Source organism: Eucyclogobius newberryi, unplaced genomic scaffold (genome assembly GCF_026437365.1).
Source record: "Eucyclogobius newberryi isolate DKJ021-1_F unplaced genomic scaffold, fEucNew1.0.hap1 SCAF_12, whole genome shotgun sequence".
NCBI classification, from domain to species: domain Eukaryota; kingdom Metazoa; phylum Chordata; class Actinopteri; order Gobiiformes; family Gobiidae; genus Eucyclogobius; species Eucyclogobius newberryi.
The window spans coordinates 7,932,192-7,952,581 of NW_027315746.1; the positions used below are offsets into that span (position 1 = coordinate 7,932,192).

A 20,390-nucleotide genomic window follows, 5' to 3' on the forward strand; every position below is an offset into this window, starting at 1 on the left:
TGGATCATACTTTGGATCATACTTTTGGATCATACTTTGGATCATACTTTGGATCATACTTTTGGATCATACTTTTGGATCATACTTTTGGATCACACTTTTGGATCATACTTTGGATCATACTTTTGGATCATACTTTTGGATCATACTTTTGGATCATACGTTTGGCAGCAGGAAAAGGGCGTCACAAATAAACTAATGGCACAATACACATGGGTGCACGGTGGCAAAGGCAGTTAGCGCTCTTGCCTCCCAAGAAGGAGATCATGGGTTCAACATCACATGATCTCTCTGGGTGGAGTCTGCATGTTCTCCCCGTGTTACCGTGGGTTCTCTCCGGGTTCTCCGGCTCCTCCCACCGTCCAAAGACATGCATGTGTTAGGCAAAATTGGTGACTCTAAATTGGCCCTAGTGAATGAACGTGAGAGTGATCTGTCTGTAATGTCTGTGTCTCTGTGTTGGCCCTGTGACAAGTTGGCCACTGTCCAGGGTGTACCCCGCCTAAGGCCCAAAGTCACTGGGATAGGCTCCAGTCACCCACGACCCCGAAAGGGAACAAGCGGTAGAAAATGGATGGATGGATGTAATGGCCACAATACACATGTTTATTTTCAGATTTGTATCAATACTTTATTTGTCACCATTTTAGAAGCAGAAATAAAGTATATTTTGTTGCATTTAAAGCCGAAAAAATAGACCTAACTTTTTTGCCCTTTTTGTTGCATTCAACTTCATTTTGTCTTTCACAAAGTTCAGTTTGGTTAAACCGCTCACAACGAGCTCACCGTCGTTCGGTCACAGTCGCAATAATCGTGAATAATTGTGAATAATCGTGAATAATCGTGAATAATCTCTAAATTGTGACATTTTCCCCTCGCAATAATCGTGAATAATCGTGAATAATCTCTAAATTGTGAAAAAATTTCCCTCGCAATAATCGTGAATAATCGGGAATAATCGTGAATAATCTCTAAATCGTGACGTTTTTCCCTCGCAATAATCGCAATAAACACTAGGAATCTGACCTGGTGACGCACCTGGCCAACGACTTGCACTTTACATCCCAAAAAATGTTGATGCAATTTACCCTAAACCGTTACCCCGGCCGCCTCGCGCCTTCGCCAGAGTCAAAAGCGAGACAAATCCGACAGATGTTGGCGCGTTGGAGGCTGGCGCACCTCCCTTTGCACCTGCGCGCCGGCTCTGTGGCAGCTACAGTCGGAATAATGAATGAAAGGCCTCCTCTATCCAGCGCTCCGTCCGAACAGACAGACAAGCTGACGCTGGGGGAGAGAGCGGGGAGTGAGCGGGGGGAGACACTCACCCAGCTCCAGGCTTTGATCCCTGGGTGTGATGACGGAGCCTCTGCAGCTGCACCGTCTCTGCACAGGCTTTATGAGAGCATCGCTCCACCGCCGCTCGGAGAATATTGCTTTTTGTAAATTCCCCCACAAACGCGTTGCAAAGAAGAATCCCGGTTCGCGGCGCCGGACAGGTTTATTTCTCGGGATAAAACAAATGTAGTTTTTTTAAAGCCCCAAAGCGAGCTTAAGGTGCAGAGTGCAGCCAGGAAAGAGCGGGCGATATTAAAAATGTATAAAGTCCACTCGGCGTTTCACTTTCTATAACAAGCAGCGCATGGCGAGAAATGCAGTTATTTCACCGCGTTATCGTTTCCAAACTGAATTGTGTTTGGCGTCGGTTCAGATTTTAAACTTTGCAGACACTTTTTTTTGTCTTAAGTTAGTTCGTCTTTGTCTTTGTTGCTCGACTGAAACTCTGCAATGAGCTCCCGGTTCACCCCAGGCCACTTCAGGCACTTTCTGATTTAAAGTCTTCTTTAACGACACCTTTTCTCTGCGGCTTTAACACAGTTTGGAACGTCCACTTTTGTTGTTTTGTCTGTGTGTTCAGGACGCTGGTCGACTTAGGTATTTTTAAAGTGCTTTACTAGCATCATGTGTTGTTTTTGAATTGTGCAGAAGTGTCAGCTCCAAAAAATAAATTCAAATATATAGAGACTATTTATTGTCTCTATTTACCGTATTTTCTGGACTATAAGTTGCACCTTTTTTCATAGTTTTGGCCGGGATGCGACTTGTACTTCTATTTATACTTATACTTATACTCCGGAGCGACTTATATGTGATATTATTTGTTATTTTCACACTTACAACTGCATTTCATACTCCAGTGCAACTTATATATGTTTTTTTTCTTCTCTATTATGAATTTTTTGGCTGGTGCGACTTATACTCAGGTGCGACTTATACTCCGGAAAATACGGTATTCCAGGAGTCACGTGTTTAGAATGGCGACCCTCAGACCCTCAGTTTGCTGCGATGTCCCTCCTCAGTCTCATTCCCACTTCACGCTGCTCCGTCCTCCAGGCCAAAAGAACTCCTGGTACTTATGTAGACGCTCTGTCCCATTCATTTTAACGAGGCCCCAAATAATAACATGGATCTTTACGTTAGTAGACGTAGTAAATGTTCATGTGCTCATTATATTTACATACGTGTTGGGCCTATTTCTTACTCCATTTCAAAGCGTTCTCTAATTTATGTAGATTTTGCGGCGCTTGATTAAATAGTTAAAATGTCATGTTTTCGTGCAATTTCTCCAGCAGAATGTTAGTTTACAGAACTGTTGATCGTAGCCTATTCAAGCTAATTATTTGCGCTAATCTCTTAACGAATAAACGAACGCTAGCGCTAATGTGTGGGACTGTGCCACCTTTAGAATGCAGTTGTTTACAAAAGCTGGAAGGGTCAAATACCTTTCTCTGCACTTGAATTTGAAAAGTTTGTGTGTTTAGAGTATTTAGTGTGTTTCTGGCAGACGCAAAATATATATTAGGATAATAAATGAGTGAATTAAATAAATACAAACAGGATGAATGTGAGCGTAAAGTCGAAAGTTTGATTCTTTACGTCTCAAAACGCAAGTACAACTTACAATTCCACCTTAAACTAATCATTGACATGTGAGAATTTAAAAAAAATATATAGGATTGTGCGGTATGAGAGTATTTTCTGAAATATTGCGTTAGTTAGCGGTGAAAAAGTGTCAACAAACCCAGCGACGTGGCATTTTCAGTCGCTACTTTTATGTTTTTTTAGCGTTTCCACAAAACCAACTTAAGACCAACATTTGTTTGAGACGAAAAAACAAATCCTGCAAGTAATACTTCTGATATTTTCTTTTTCTGATGTAAAATAGACATAAAAACTAACATTCACGACTACATTTTCACAAAAAACAAAAAGAAAATTACTAAAATAAGCGAAAATGACAAAGAAGCAGATTTATTTCTGAATTTTGACCTAAAATAACTACAATAAAATGAACATTTACTAATAAAACTTGTTAATAATGTGCTTTTTTGTGGTGGTTTTGTACCTGCGCTGGGTCCACGTCGTTGAGCATGACGATGGAGGTGCAGTGGTAGTCCAGCACCAGTCTCCAGAAGTCCTTGACCGTGTTGGGCAGAGGATGCTGGGTCACGATGAAGGCGGACGGCTGCTTGTAACTCTGGAACGGACACAAGGGGGCGCCGCATGGTTCAGACGCAAATAACTTACCCAAAAGAGCCCTGCGCCGTAACTCCGCGCGCGCTCGCTCCCCTAATGGAGGATTCATGTCGAGCGAGACGAGCCGAGTGCGGGTCAGATTTAGCCCTTGGACTAACTTTGACCGGCACGGGCTGGTAAAGCGGCCATTATTATATTACCAGGTGCGAATGGGGCCGCGGCGCTGGAAGGTGACCCGGTTTAACCCTAGATCCAAAAACGTAATTCAAAAAAGTGTCTGATGCAAAAGGAAATGCTAATGCGTCGCTTGTTTGTCATTGGACTGATCTACTTCCACAGAGACATCAGTTACGAGTCAGATCTGGGGAAGAACGCACGGTTTTTGAAGGGATTTTTAAGCCATAAAAACTCTTATAGTGGAATAAATAAAAATATAGAAATGTTTAAATGGTCTGTACTTGATTTTTATTTATTCTAGTCAAGAAAAAAGCTCTTTAAATCAAGAATCGTGTGGTAAAAGCAGGTAAATAAGAAACACATTTAGACGGTAATATATATTTTGGCATTTTAGAACTCTAAAATACTATAGACCGGGTCACCACTTTTCATCTGATCAGGCTTTACTAATTGTTTACTAATTTAATTCAATTTTTATTTCAGATTACAGGCCCATATTTAAAAAAAAAAACATTAAAAATACTAAACACACAGAACAAAAAAGCCGGACATTGGTATAAACCCTTTAAAACGATAACTTATGCCATCAAAAATATAAAAACTGAAAGGATCGACAGGAGGCAAAATAAAGTAAACTTGAACACATTTTAGATTATTAACTGATAGAGCTAAATACTAATTATGTTAAGTCGTTATAGTAAAAACAAGTAGTACTATTAGTATTAGTTTGCTTCTCATTTACAAAAGATGGAACATACTATTTTCCATTCTTAAAGTATGTAGTATGTAGATAAAATAAAAACTATTATATTATTAAAGTATTTGTCCAGTAAAACCTATGATTTTACCTTCGTCAAAAATGCAAAAAGTGTCTATGATAAACTCTAATTAAAGAAATATGATAAAAAATACAGATGTAAATGTGGTAAACCAGGCTTATATCACTTTTTTTGTCACTTTCTAACATTACGTGCTTCACCTTTGCCTCCGGTCCTGCATAACAAACTAGTAAACGGTTTATTAAATCTATATTATCATCATTATTAACGTTTGGCGAGGCTTTTGTGATGGTGGTAAAGTGCACGCGCTTACGTCCATGAGCGCCGCGTTGATGTAGTTGGAGCTCTCGCCGTCGATGGTGATGAGGAAGGGCAGGCAGCGGTCCGGAGGCAGCACGTCCATGCACCGGTTCTTCTCGTGGTTCCTCGGCAACAGAGCGATGCTGCAGTCCTCCACCCTCAGCGTGGGCGTGACCATGTTCAGCGTCTGCGCACACACAAGCGCGTCAGCGTTTCACGACCCACGACAACTTTGTAAACTTTCAGAATAGTTCTCATTATTAAAAACCTATATTTCTTTAGTATGGAAGATAATTACTTCATCAAACTGGTACATATTGGCAAATCTTACACTTTTTAATACTGAAAATCATGTGTATTTTTCAGATTTTCTGTTGCCGTGGTAATTGTTCTCAGCACGATGCCAGGGCGAGACCAACGGCTTGTGTCTGACGGAAGAGGAGACGTAATCCCTCATTTGTCCAGGAGGTTTTCACGGTAGAAAAAGTAGAAAAGAAGCTGTTTCTGAACGGCTTTTCTCGTCTGTGGCAGAGGTTTAAGGACTAAAGGAGATGAGGCTAATCCTGACACATTAAACTGTTTTTTCTGCAATAAAGATCGATTGTGACGTCTTGGTATGTTCGAAAAAAGATGTTAACCGATAATTTTACATTTTAATCTGAAAATATACAACTATTTATATACGTTTTTAATTGTTTTTACTTATGTTTTGTGGTTTCTTTGTTCTAATAAAAAAAAAAAGTCCACTGCCAAAGTTAGTGACGGGAATTGAGAATACAAAGTAGACATTTAATTAATTTAGTTATTTATTCCCACCAGTTTGGTAAAAAATAAAAAAGTCTAAAATCTAAAAAAGCTAATCAAATTTAAAATTCTAAATCTGATGAAACTAATTATTTCCATACTTGTGTAAAATCTAAAAAAAAACGTGTGAAAACCAAACTAAACTCCCATTGTCATTTACAGCGAGTGTCTCCGCTTCCACAGTCACGTGAGCCCCCCTTGGCCCCCCGCCTCACCCTGAACTCCTCCTTGATGGGGCTGGAGTTGGTCTGAGGGTCCAGGCGGTTCATGTCGTAGTACACGGACCTCAGCTGGCCGGCCGGGATGGTGGTGTCGCCGCAGAGACACGCCTCCAGGATGGCGTCGTGGATGAAGACGTACTGCTCCTGCAAACAACAGCATCCTCATGGCCAATCTGTCGGGACACGCCGACTCGCCGACGAGCCGAAGCCTCGAGGACGAATAAGGAACGTACACGATTCGACAACGGTAGAGTGAATTTCAACTTTTAAAGGGCGTGTGACAGGCTTGTACGATTTTCCCATTTTAACTTGATTTGGTGTATTTAAACCTGTCGTACATAAAAATGAGAGTTTTACACCAATCGAGTGGATATTCGTGGAGAAAACATTTGTAGAAAATGACAGGAAGTGACATCACACTATTGACACTCATTCCAGTCAAAGAATTTACACAAGAATTTTACTCTACACTAAACATTAATTCAAAAAAATATAGTCACTCTCATTTAGATTACTAGATTTAAAAAATAAATAAAAATAACATTAGATGAGTTTTTGTCTGATGGTTGATGGGTAATTTCCTAGTGTGATGTCATCAATTACAAACAGGAAGTGAAATTATAAACATGAAAAACGTGCTATTCTGTGATCAAATTTTTCTCATTTTTAGCAAAATCCAAAATATATTTATTTTAACTGCATTTTAGTTCAATGAGTCGTCCGACCTGTAGGGGGTGCTTTAACAGTACTTTTATCAGTGCAGTGACTAAAACGTCCGGACTTTTCAACCACTACGAGTCAAGAGTTAATTCAGTTTCGATTGTTTGTGGCGTAAAGTGCAGTGAGTATTTAAATCCATCACTCTTATGTTTGTATCTGCATCGCTTTGGAACAGCTCCTTTAAGACCGCCGCGTAAAACTCTTACGTCCGGTTTGGTAAAAGACAAAATACTTTATTATGACTTTATTATTAGAAGCAGACAGCGCGGAACTGGTCTGGGTTTGTCACAAATTGCCGCTTTTACAAGGCATTATACGAGAAACACTACAGGAAAACACAGGAAGTGACTCATCTTTGAATTTGCACATAATTATACGCTTTGTAACTGAATTTAAAGCGACACTAAAATAAAGTGTTTTCTGTGTCTTTTCGGTTTGTTTTCATAATCACCGCTTGTTATTCTCGAGACAATATTTACATCGTGACTTTACTTACTATTTTTGAAGTACTAAATACTCCTGACCTAAGCTTGTCAAAAAAAAACACTTAAACTAATAATTACACTACTTATTTGACCAAGTATCAATACTGAAAATTGTAATAATACTAGTAAAAATAAAATACATTCAATAAATAGTATAATAAATAGTTTTGCTTTTTTATAAGACCACATTGTAACATTAAAGGGGACATATAATGCGACATTAACAAGCTTCAAATCTAAGTACAACAGTGTTTCCTCATCATCAGAGTTGTATTTTGATTGGTTCATGCATGTTTGAGTTAATCCTGTGTTCAGAAAAGTCCCGTTTTCACCTACCCCCTATCCCCGCCCGCTCCTCTGTATGTTACTTGGGATTACTTGAAGAACTAGGACTGAGTGACACGTGTAGAGCTCCAAACAAAAACCACGTACTGAAAGTTTAATCCTCCACTTGTTACCGTGAAGTGTCACTGATAAGCTCCGCCCCTTCACTTTCAAACAGGAAGTCAATTGACACGTTTCTGTTACTGATCTGTTTTAGATCAATATTACGGTTTACGATGAACAAAATGTAAAAATGATGATCAGCTCATGTTATAGTCCCCGCGTTGGCAGACTGGGGCCCCTCATGTTATAGTCCCCGCGTTGGCAGACTGGGGCCCCTCATGTTATAGTCCCCGCGTTGGCAGACTGGGGCCCCTCATGTTATAGTCCCCGCGTTGGCAGACTGGGGCCCCTCATGTTATAGTCCCCGCGTTGGCAGACTGGGGCCCCTCATGTTATAGTCCCCGCGTTGGAAGACTGGGGCCCCTCATGTTATAGTCCCCGCGTTGGCAGCCTGGGGCCCCCAGAGTTCACGTGAAGCCCGCGTCTCGTCGGCAGCGCAAACGTTTGGAGCTCGGAGGAACCCGCGACCTTTCCGTGACCTTAGCGTGATTATTCGTTAGCCTCGGGATGTTTCTCTCCGCAATGTTTGTCATTTTCTCTGTTCAAAAGGTCATGGTACATATTTTTACATTTCCTGCTGATTTAATTTGAATAAAAACGAAGTGTGCCACCAATAACAAGGTAAACGACATTATGCCTCGTTTACCTTCTGACATCCAGGGTTTATTCATCTTATTTTGATGAAAGTGGCAAAGAATTATGGGTATTTTTTGATGCACGAGGACATCTTTCTTAAAGCATTTTATTATGGTCACGTTTTCTTAATTTTAACCAAACATTTCAGAATCAAACGGACGCTAAAGCTGATCAGACAAAGCAAAACAGAAGATAAGATGTTGATGAAAGTCGATTTTGTTAAAGGGTCAGTATCTACTTGTCTCCATGGAGATGTTATTGCAATGTTCCACAGTGATGCAATTCAGATTACTTGTGATTATTGTAGTAGTCGACTTGTCAAACGATTACACATTAAGATGTTTAACACATTTTTAACCAAATAAAGGTTGAAATATGGACAGAAGTCTTTTAGATTGGGAATATTCACAAATAAATTATATTATTAATGAAACTCAGAAGTTGTTTATCAATTTACAACATTTTCAGACATTCTGATTTAAAAATGCATTTTAATGAATTACATTGTTTTTTCCCTTTCCATATATTTTGTTGCTATGTTGTGTGTGTGATTTTAACTGCAGCACTTTGACATTTGTTTTTCAAATGTTGAGTGCAATACAAATCCATGATTATGATATTATGATTATCATAATCATCATTATCTTTGTGGTGACAAGCAGGTCATGTAAACACCATTGAACGACACTGTCGACGATGCAGCTGAAGCAGAATAAGATCTACACCTCAGTTTTGTGTGGAATTCTGGTTCAATTTGAGTTATTTCAGTATAAATTATCTGTCTCGTTAATATTCAGGAACATCTGCCATAAATCCAGTTTCCAATTAACATTTGACTAAACCATATTTCCTCCTTTTGTCAAACCAAAATAAAACCTGGAACCGTCTCATGATTGTGGCTCTTTAGGACAGAGCCACTTCCAGAACAGAGCCACTTCCAGAACAGAGCCACTTCCAGAACAGAGCCACTTCCAGAACAGAGCCACTTCCAGAACAGAGCCACTTCCAGAACAGAGCCACTTCCAGAACAGAGCCACTTTGAGTGCCGCTTTAGCCTCCTGCTCATTAACCCTGTCATAATTAAGCTCTGAGGAAGATTGACGTCTGTAGCGGCGCAGCGGAAGAGCGCACGGGGCCCCCTGCTGGTCGGACGGGGCCCGCGCAGCCGGCTCTCATCACTCACTGGGAGCGTCGCCGCGGTGACACGCGACGCGGGGGTTGATGTAAATTGGTTGTGATGTGACATTTCCCCCTGACTCCCTCTGTCACTTCAGACCGGGCGGGATGCGCCGGGCGGAGAAACGAGCGCCGCCGTTTGGGAAACAGAACGCGCCGTGTTGAACCGATGACCTGGGACGGGCGGAGAGGTGCATTCTGGGTCGGCGGGCCAGAGGCGGGGCTCAAACTGTGTCAGATGCGTTTTGTTCTGCTATAGTTTGAGGTTTCTGAACAATTATCTTAAGAAAGCTTTAAGTGTGAAGGTCATTTTGTGTTTTATTTTGCCAAAGCTTTTATTTTACACAGATTTATGCAAAATGTATTTTTGCATTTGTGTTATGAGAATTAAATTTGAATTAACATCCAACCAGGTCAAAGTATTAATTCAAATAAATACAGTACATAAAAAGCAGGTAATGGAATCTATCAGTGATTGATGCTTTTGATAAGTTTTCCATTTTAATATTTTCTTAAAAGTTATTTTGTGTTTTATTACCAATGTTTTAAATGTTAATTTTTTTTAAAGTAAAAATATAATTGAAAATAAATTGCTTAAAGAGGAGTTTTATGTAGTTTTGTTTAGCTGTGCATTTTATTTGCACTCTTCTCTTTTATGTCTTAAAGGCGTAATGGACGATTTTTCGGCGATTTGAGAACTGAAGAGGACGTGCACATGCCACTCCCCCGTGCGCATGCCACTCCCCCGTGCGCATGCCACTCCCCCGTGCGCATGCCACTCCCCCGTGTGCATGCCACTCCCCCGTGCGCATCTCCCCCGTGTGCATGCCACTCCCCGTGTGCATGCCACTCCCCGTGCGCATCTCCCCCGTGTGCATGCCACTCCCCCGTGCGCATGCCACTCCCCCGTGCTCATGCCACTCCCCCGTGCTCATGCCACTCCCCCGTTCGCATGCCACTCCCCCGTGCGAACGCGCACTACAGCCTCGCGGCTACACGTGCGTTTGTTTATTAGCGCGACGGATCGCATCACATCTCTCGTCTCCCATAGATTTCCGTCTCCTTATGAGTCAGCTCGAACTGTCTTTCTCCGTCTTCATTTTGCCCCGTACACTGAGGGAACTATATTATGATAGATCCATGCGCTTCGACACGCGGAACCGTGGGGACGAGCCACACGCGGCTGCAGGTGAGCGGTAGGTGCGTTTTATGATTGACACGTGGCAGGACAAATCGGCAGTCCACGCCACGAGGAAATAAGACTCAGATTTGGGCCAAAAACATCGTCCATTCCACCTTTTTTTGTGTGGCAGTTTTTGAAGCTTTTTGAATTGCATTGTGACATTGGTAACACAAGTGGTGCTTTATATCAGTTTTTGTTTTCACTTTTTTTACTGGTATGTTTTTGTGTTTTCTTACAAATTACAACAATACATTTATTTTGTACGTGTTATAGTGAAATGCACAGCCAAAATATCTTATTCTGCATCGCCTTGTGGCTGATTAGACATTTACTAACCCTTTCTTATGCATAAACTCCTTATTACTGCTCATTAGTGTGAATTATGATCGGTAATAAACATGTTACAATCAAGTAATTTTTTTACCAACAGCCTATTAGGATCATAACTAAAGTACAAACATGTCTTAACAATATAATAAGAAGCTGTAATACGATGTTCACTGATGGGAAAGAGGTTGGTAAATGTCTAATTATCAGGAGCAAAACTTTATGCAAAATAGGAGATTACTACAGGCTGAGAAACACAAATAGTTTTGGCTAAAAGTGCTCGCATTTTGAATGAAGATACTACAATAATACAAATAAACGCAGTAGTACGCAGTAGTACGCAGTAAACAGAAGTGCGTCTATTGCGTGCAGGCCTGGTTTGTTGTAGATACTCGCTGGCTGCTCTAACTGCGACGAGGAAGGTGGCGCTGAACCTTTAAGGGTAAACACACTTTTGCTCACGACACACACACACACACACACACACATACACACACACACACACACACACACACACACACACTGCATTGAAGGTCAGTGAACTTGTGCCCAATGACTCAGGCTGAACAACATTTGGTCTCCGGTCGACAGGAAAATCCCCATTCAACGTCAGCCATGAAGCGTCTGCCCATTAAACCCAATGACGCCTGTGATTTAAAGGGAATTACGGAGAAACGGTGCGTTCACTGAAACTACCGACGCCTCCAGATGGTCAGTGATCACAGAAAAAGCCCCAGAGCTCGCGCGCACGGCGGTCGGTACGAAGCGGGAGGCTGAGGTTAGTCATCAGCGCGGGCTAAACGCGGGTGGTTACAAGCCTCTAAAAAGGAGCTTTACGGGCACGCGGATGGCCTGGCGCTTATGCTCGGTGTCCGGGGAAATGGGCCGCGAGTGAGTGGGACTTGGTGGGGGGGGGGCACTTTGAGGGAAATTATCGTTAAATATGTAACGCTGCACTAAATCGTGTCCAATGAAACCGATGCGTGCAGAAATATGACGATCGGTGGACTTGGAATTTGTGAAATGTTTTGTTGGAGAGAGCGATGCAAAATGTTGCTCTGTTAGGCCATTTTTACACAAATCGGTATCAGTCTGGTCCATTTCATCTCTGTGGGTTCAGATGGGCGTGATTGACAGGTGGATTAGCAAAGAGAGGTTTATATATTGTAGGACACGATGGAAAAACTGAAAGAACAGACAGGGCTGGTGATGCGGCTAAAGCATTTCGCGCGCACGCGCGCACACGCACACGCACACGCACACGCACACGCACACGCACACGCACACGCACACGCACACGCACACGCACACGCACACGCACACGCACACGCACACGCACACACACACACACACACACACACACACACACACACACACACACTTTCTTTTGTTTGCTCTCACTTCCTAAAGACGTCTGAAGCTCAGAATGACTAAGATCTCCTTTAATCCACTTCAGACTCAACAGTCTGTTGGCCTAATCCTACATAACTGAGTCTCTGAGGGCCGAGACTTAAAGGAATAATAGAGGATTTTTTGCCGATTTGAGAACTCAAGCGACTGTTAGTCCCTTTTTTAAATTGCACATGCGCACACTCACCCCCAAAACTATGGTTAACTATCAAACCTTGTGCCGCGCTGCTACACGTGCGTTTGTTTATTAGCACGACGGATCGCATCGCATCTCTCGTCTCCACAGATTTACGTCTCTTCTGAGCTCGAACGCGGTCTTTCTCTGTCTCATTTTGTACTGTAACTGAAGGAACTCGCTAAACACACACCGGCATATCAACCGCACATGTGCAGCTAGTGAAACGTGCTGCTATCCTGGGAACGAGGCTGCAGGTGTGCAGCAGCACGCAGGGAATGATAAACATGTGGGAGAACTAATCGGCTGTCCACGCCACGAGGAAATGAGGCTCAGATTGCTCCCCGAAAATCCTCTATTATTCCTTTAAAAGAGAAATATTATGCATTCTTTGTATTGGTATCAGCCTTTAAATATGCTTTTGAGTCCCTTTAGTTTAGCACCTCATGTTTTAGAACTAAAGAAAATTGTTTATGACAAGAAAAAATACATTTGGATCTCTGATGTCACCCACAGGACTGTGTGATAGCCTCTGTCTCAGCACGCAGTTGTACTGATCGTGATCAGACGGGAGAAATTCACAGAACGAGTCTGGCGATGATTTATGGACTGTGTTTTTGACTCTGAGGAAGAGGATTTTCTAACCAGGATTCCTCAAAAGAGTGTGATTGAAGGAACAATGTTAGAACGTGGTTAAAAGCTCAAAAAAGTAAATTTAGCATAATATTTGTCCTTTAAACATGCTCCTTTACTTTGGCATTTAATGTTTTAGAAAAAAACAACAACATAACCTTGGGAGACGCCATAGTAACTGAGCTTTGGCTTCATCTACAGGCTGCAAAGGGAATTACACATGTTTCTGATATTCTAAACTAGCCCACAGAGTTCCTGATGTAGCTACACAGTTGTAAAGATTGTGATTTGACGACAGAAATGCTCCGAACACGTCTGGTGATGATTTATAAACTGAAAAGCCACAGAAGATTCCCGGAGCCACGACACAGATCGAGAGAACCAGGATTCATCAAACTAGTGAGAATGAAGCTACGTACAACTCCAGGTATGTTTTTGATGAGGGAACAATGTTAGAACGTGGTTAAAATAGAAAAAAAAAGCCCATTTTGTATAATATTGTGTCCTTTAAAGCAGAATCCTGGACGAAACCTCCTAAGAGCTGCTTTTATAGTCCATCTGCACTGGAGCAAAACAAATATCCTCAACTAAACGGAAAGAAACAAGTATGCTTTAATTATCCTTAAATATGTACACATAGTAAAGATGCCAATTTGAAGTATTTTGTCTTGTGTCAATTATTGTGCAAACTTTATATTTAAAATCATGATAAAAACAAATATAGACGCATCCCCCTGGCCTAGTCCAGACCCAGAGCAGAGTCCAGATCCCCGAGTCCCAGTACCTCGGTCTGGACCATGTTGACCCGCCGGGAGCGCAGTTCTCGCACACAGTTGTAAATGTCCACCACTCCTTCTCTCTCGGCCATGTCCAGCATGATGTCGATGACGATGAAGCAGCCCGTTCTTCCCGCTCCGGCACTGCACGAAGACAAACGCAGTGGAATTATATATCTGAGGAGCGGTAGTTCACTGTCCTCGGGCTAAACACTTCCCCCACCGTGCCAAGGTATGAATGAGAAGGAATAAAGGTGCATTGAAAAGCAACGTTTTACACTATATATTTATACTACATTCATGTTTACATGCACGAGTAACTCTTTGTATTCTTTTGTCTTCTCCAAAGAAACGGTCTTGACCCAATCTACAAAAAATGAATAGGTACAACGTGAGAGCTGAGAGACGTTTAGTTGCGTCTTGTAAGTTATCATTTCCAATACAAATCATGTAACCACACTTCAGAAAACATTGAAAAGCAACAACTCATTTACGTTGAGTATTTGTGTCTTCAGCATTCTACCCGTGGGATAAGAATGAAAGTGTGTGTCTCAGACCTGCAGTGGACCACCATGGGCCCGGCGTTGGTCAGGGTCTTGGCCTTGACCCTCCGGATGAAGCCCAGCAGGCCTGTGGCGTGGTACGGCACTCCGTGGTCTGGCCAGCCCGTGAAGTGGAACTGTCGGATCTCCCGGATCTCGTGGGCCCCTCGCTGAGGAGCAGAGTCAGGGTCAGAGAGCTCGAGCGGGTCAGACACAGAAGCTGTCATTAAACTGATCGTCCTGGTGCGGCTCGAGTCGGCCTGGATTAGTTTGGAAGTATCAATGTCACAGACAACTTGTTCCCTCTCGTTCCTGTCGCCTTTCTTCGCTCCCAGAAACACTCAAAAAGTAGCAATCGGCCTCTTACGATAATTAATATATCGATTTGTACATACGGATTTTTAAAATACATGTTAACATACATTAACGCTGTAAGCATGAGTGAAACTATAAATATGAGGACTGAAGGCTTCTAGAACAGTGGTTCTCAAACTTTTTTTTGTGGAGACTCACTTTTTTTAAACCCACAAGTACTAAAGAGCATGTTTAAAGGCTAATAATACAAATAATGCATAATGGGTTATCGAAATAGGACATATTTTCTTTAGTCATTGTTAGTCGATTAATCGTTGCAGCACTATTAGTTTCAGTGTCATTTTATTGCATTGATCATAATTTTCTTTACATAACGGTTTACTCTCCTGCTAGAATGCTCTGCAATATCATCATTTATTGCACAATTTTCTGAAGCAATATATCACACAGATAAAACACACTTTAATTATTTTTTTTGTGTGAATTTGGATTGACTGAAGTAAAGTAACTCACAGTTATGTATTTTTTTTCCCCTTCTCAGGATGACACTGACTTTATTGATTAATCTTGACACCCTTACTCCTTCTCCAGGCAGAACAAGATGCCCTCTTAATTTGTCCACTAACCCTTGAACAAAACGGCACTAAACCAAAGCTGGTCCAGTTTAGACCACTTTTGCGAGTCAGCAAAGTTAATCTCAACTCATAACCTGTCTCGACTCTGCTCACAATACACCCATCCAACAGAAGCGCAGCTCCAGAGATCAACGTGATGAGGAAAAGTCGTCTAGAGGCAGATTCGATGCAAACACAGACAGAGACTTTTGAAAGCGATGAAAACGTCCAATCATCCGACAAACTGAAGATGTTCTGCCGCCGCGACCTCCGACCTCAGTCTGGCGCGGGGAGGACAACGGCGGATGCAAACGAATGCCAATCACTGCTCAGGGTCGTTACCTTCTCCACGGCGAAGGTGCGGATCACGTACTCCGACAGAAGCTCCGTCTCGATCAGGGTCACCTTTACGTCTCTGTAGATCTCGGTGTCGTCGGGCCAGTATTTACAGCACTTCACCTGCGGGGGGCGGCAGAGCACACGCACTTTACAATTGCGAACCAAAACGACTCGATACGCACGACATGTACGATACTTTGTAAACGCGCCTTTACAAACTGTTTAGGGCGCAATGTGTGTTCAGTGGAAGAAGTGCAATCAGCAGAAGACAGTCGGCGTCACGGTTGAGCTAACGACGACTAGCGTGCTAACAGCGCACTTCCTGCTTTTTTGAGAGAATAAAATGCTTCATAATGAGATGCAGAGTGAAGTGTTTAATTTACTTTCATTGTCCAAAAATGTTACTATTCCTGATGTTTGTGACCAGTTTTAAAACATTAAACTTTAAGTACATGTGACAAAAACAGGCAGAAGTTCAAGTACGTACGTATTGCAAGTATTTGAGCCTTTGCACACATATTTTTTTGCAACCTGCGCTTTTATCATACACTGATAACTGCAAGACCAAGTGAATATCTGTTGGTAAATCAATAAAGTTATAACTTCTCTCCATGAGACACTCTTATTGCTAATTCAAAGTGAAATTTGACTCGATACGACATATGCTTTTGCCATCTTGAATCTTTTTGATCTAATGTATGAAACGGCTGTGTCCATAATGCACCAACAGCAACATTTAGAGCCTCATTTCACCGCGAGGAGATCATTCCTTCCAATAAAGATAATTGTCACATAACTTTATCTCTCATTTGCCACCTGATATTTCACATTCCGCAGCGCTTCTTCGAGTCAGAATGAGATTTGCTTCATATTAGTTTTGGCCCGCGGTCAAGGACCTGCTGTAAACGGGAGTCTGAGGTATCGATGGAGAGCTCATTCGCACATTATTGCTTTTTCATTCACACATCGATAACCTGAAAATGAATCTAAAAAGGTGGAGGGTGCCGAATACCAGAGCAGGGGAAATGTGCACGGAGGAGTGAGGAAATGCTCTGCCTTGAAAAAGTGAAATAAGACAAAATGCTATAAATGCAGCGAAGCACAACTGAATGATATAACGAGAAATGAGGGATGTGAAATGATATAAAGAAACTGTCCTAAAACACAAGCTTAGCCACAGATATTAAAAAGGTGCTGTATCTGATTTGTACTTAAAATGTGAAAAAGAGAACTAGTTGTATGGCTCACTTACCTAATGCCTTTCTGAGCATTGTCTGAGCGAGTTTTTAAACAAACATTAGGCTTTGTAGAGAATGAAACGCTTTATAATTAGACACAGAGAAAGCACTGTGGTCTCATTTTCACCCGAACAGATGCTTTTAAACTATATCTGTTCTGGGGCAATGCAGATTTTACTCTGTTACAGGCAAAAAGTAATGTACAGATCCTTTAAGTTTAAGTCACACTGGTACAATGCAGCTTTGTTAGGAAAGTGGAAATAGCTCTCAAAGTAAAATCAGACCCTGAATAATCCATTGTAAAAGAAATAGTTCAAATTGATGGGGAATTTAAATTGGTTAGTAATGACAATCGATTGATATAAAATAATAAACCCAAGCTGTTTAAAAGCAATTTCCCCGAGGACAATTAAAACTGCCCGGTGGAAACCTGACATAAATTTGCCAACTTAATGTGTAAAGTAAAATATCTTGTGCTTTAAAATCTATTTGTTTTTTTTAAAGGTGGATTCTTTGAAAATACAATGTGTTGCCATGACAATCGAGTGATGTGAAATAATAGACCCACCCCGAGGCAATCTAACCATGCCGTGTGGAAACATAACATGTATTTGGTGTCACATTAACGATGAGTATTCGTAGTGACGGTAAAAGGGACTACAGCTCCCTGTACTCCGGGTTAAACCAGGCTCCATCCGCCCCCTGCAGTTCGCTCAGAGGGCTGCGGCTCGTTTATGGACGATGAGCACACTTACAATCAATCAAGTGATGAAATTATAGATCCAGAATATTTACAAGTGATTTCCCTGAGACAAATAAAATAAAACCTATGGAGACAATGCATAGATTAGGCACTATAGTCAATTATAGTCAGTAGTGAGTATTTGCAGTAATAAAGTAAATATGTGTCGGAATAGTAGTAGTAAAGTTGCATGACAGCATAAGAAGAACAAATTAAGATGGTCACTGTGAAATTAACTTCCATTTGTGAAAAATGAACCCAAAATATCTCCCTTGAAAATATAAAAAAAGTCAAATATATTAAAACAGAGTCAGAAAATTGGTTGGTATAATGACAATCGAGTGATATGAAATAATAAACCCGAGCCATTTCAGTTTAAAGGAGATTTCCCAGAGGAAATCTAAAATGGCCCGGTGGAAACATTACATGTATTAGGTATCATAAGAGCGCAGAATTAGCCCCTCCTTCGCCCGTTCAATTAAAGCGCTAAGACGGAGCGACTGCTGATGGAAACGGAGATTCTGCATCGCACAAAGATCATTTCACATGTGATAAGAGCCACATCGTCTATGACCACAGCCGATTTTCATTTGTGGAGGGATTGGAAGAGTAGGAATGACGTTTGTGATTGTTTGACGGTGGCATCCTCACTCCAAAGACAGTTCCAGAGAATAACCTATAAATGCATCAAGTAAATAAGTCTAAATTTGGTCAAAACAAGACCATTCCGGATCATTCTTCTGAATTCAAGCCCTATTAACCAGGGTTAGAGATGTACTTTGCAGCGCAGTGATGACTAAAACCCCCGATGACAATCTCAAATACACCGTCCGCTTCCAGCTCGATTGGATTAGACAAAAGCCATTACCTTATTGGATCACTGCGAGTCAGGCGCTTGGTTTGGGGCGGAATTAGCTTTGGGCCAAATTATGTCACGCACAGATGTTGCTTCAGTGACTGTAAACAAACCTTTTATCCCATTGTGTTGAAGAGAGATGGCAAAATGGGGTTTCACAACGGGTTAAACAATGCAACACAATTAATCAGGGCTTGGGCAGGGCCTATTCTAACTTTGATTTTGTGGGGGACCTTCGTTTGCCAAATTTAGAGACTTTAAATTTCACAGTCAACAAATCAACAGCAGACTTTTTTCCAATGCTAATTTTGAGTGTATTTTGAAGTCCAACACTTGATAAATAAGTAAAATTATGTTAAATGCACTTAGATTAGTCACCTTTGCAAACAAGTAGCCACTGTCAAGCAGACAACATTGGGGAGACTGTTTTAGTCCCAAAAAAACGAGTACAGAAACCAGCTAAACCACAGTAGTCTTTAGTGTTTACTTTCGCTTTATTCATCTTAAACTTCTGCGTTAGAGATGGCCAGATCAATACCAAATATAGTTTTTGCCTGACAATTTAAACTTTCAATATTCCTTCAGTCAGAATTTTTAAATTATCTAAAACGTCGCCAAAAATGCACTTGTTTTGATTTTTGTTGTCAATTTTGGATTTTTTTTTGGTTAAGCTTATCTGCACCCATTTATTTTTTTAGATATGTAATTATTTGATTTTGCTTGTGTGGAGCAACGAACTTGGCATCAGTATGGGTTTGAAACAAAAATCATTAGTATTGCCCATCGTAGAAAAAGCTTCAGTTGTAGTCATCTGGACTCAGTTAGAAAAAAATAGACGTTTCGACTCTCGTCCAAGAGTCATTGTCAATAACAGAATATAGGTCGGGAACTCCGATATTTATACTCTTCTGTGGTAAGTCCCGCCCATTGGGCGGAGCCTTCCTGGAGTAGAAAGAGTTGTTTGTTTCAACAGAAACTCCGCCCTTGTATCTACCGAGCTAGCCTATTCAGAATTTTAGTGGGCTATTAGAATCCTCTTTGTCTTTGTGAGACCCTGGCTCAACCACCCTGAGTACCTGATTAGCATCTAAATGTCCTGGTCCTGGTCCTCTACCTTTCCAGGGGCTCAGTATACCATTATAGATACCAGGAAGATTGAATCTTAGCCCTCCATTCCTGTTTAAAGAAGGTCTTTCTTTTTTAACAAAAATAGCTTCCTTAACTCCTCTTTCAAACCATCTTTTTTCCCTGCTTAAAGGTGGTAAGAGTGGTTGAGCCAGGGTCTCACAAAGACAAAGAGGATTCTAATAGCCCACTAAAATTCTGAATAGGCTAGCTCGGTAGATACAAGGGGGGAGTTTCTGTTGAAACAAACAACTCTTTCTACTCCAGGAAGGCTCCGCCCAATGGGCTGGTCTTACCACAGAAGAGTATAAATATCGGAGTTCCCGACCTAAATTCTGTTATTGACAATGACTCTTGGATGAGAGTCGAAACGTCTATTTTTTTCAAACTGAGTCCAGATGACTACAACTGAAGTTTTTTCTACTATGGAACACGCCTGGACGAATGAGGGATTACACCGACATATTGCCCATCACTAATCCTGTCCATCCATAGGAATCAAAGAGTTGAAAAATGATGATCAACATATAAAAACAAAATATTATAGCGTTTGAATGATGAAAAGTCCTCAAGATGTTGCAGTGAACAGAAAAGTGAACTTCCCATGCCGGTCTGAAACAAAACTTTTACAGCCACATTTATCATCGCAACAAGTGTTTTGCCATCCAGGATCCATCATTATCTCACTTTAGTTCTATGAAAATGAATGGGAAACACTGCACTTTCTTTGCGTCTCTTGTGGAAAAGCTCTGTGAAAAAAGCCAAAACAGCTCACAGCAGCTCATTGCAAACATCAGTGCTCCATCCAAACCAAATAATACATCAAAAGACTCTCT

General features: G+C 41.3%; 1 protein-coding gene across 3 annotated transcripts in view; it reads right to left on the reverse strand.

Moving 5' to 3' along the window:
• LOC140356020 (receptor-type tyrosine-protein phosphatase mu-like) overlaps positions 1-20,390 on the reverse strand; it is a 362,562-nt gene that overhangs the window by 17,073 nt on the left and 325,099 nt on the right. For 2 of the 3 annotated variants that reach the window (XM_072440712.1, XM_072440710.1), the window contains 6 exons: positions 15,597-15,713; positions 14,341-14,495; positions 13,792-13,927; positions 5,810-5,959; positions 4,804-4,977; positions 3,404-3,535 (listed from right to left, as the gene is read on the reverse strand). In XM_072440712.1, coding sequence (XP_072296813.1) covers positions 3,404-3,535; positions 4,804-4,977; positions 5,810-5,959; positions 13,792-13,927; positions 14,341-14,495; positions 15,597-15,713 — 864 coding nt within the window. The remainder of the gene's footprint in view (positions 1-3,403; positions 3,536-4,803; positions 4,978-5,809; positions 5,960-13,791; positions 13,928-14,340; positions 14,496-15,596; positions 15,714-20,390) is intronic. The other variant, XM_072440711.1, reaches the window with a different exon arrangement.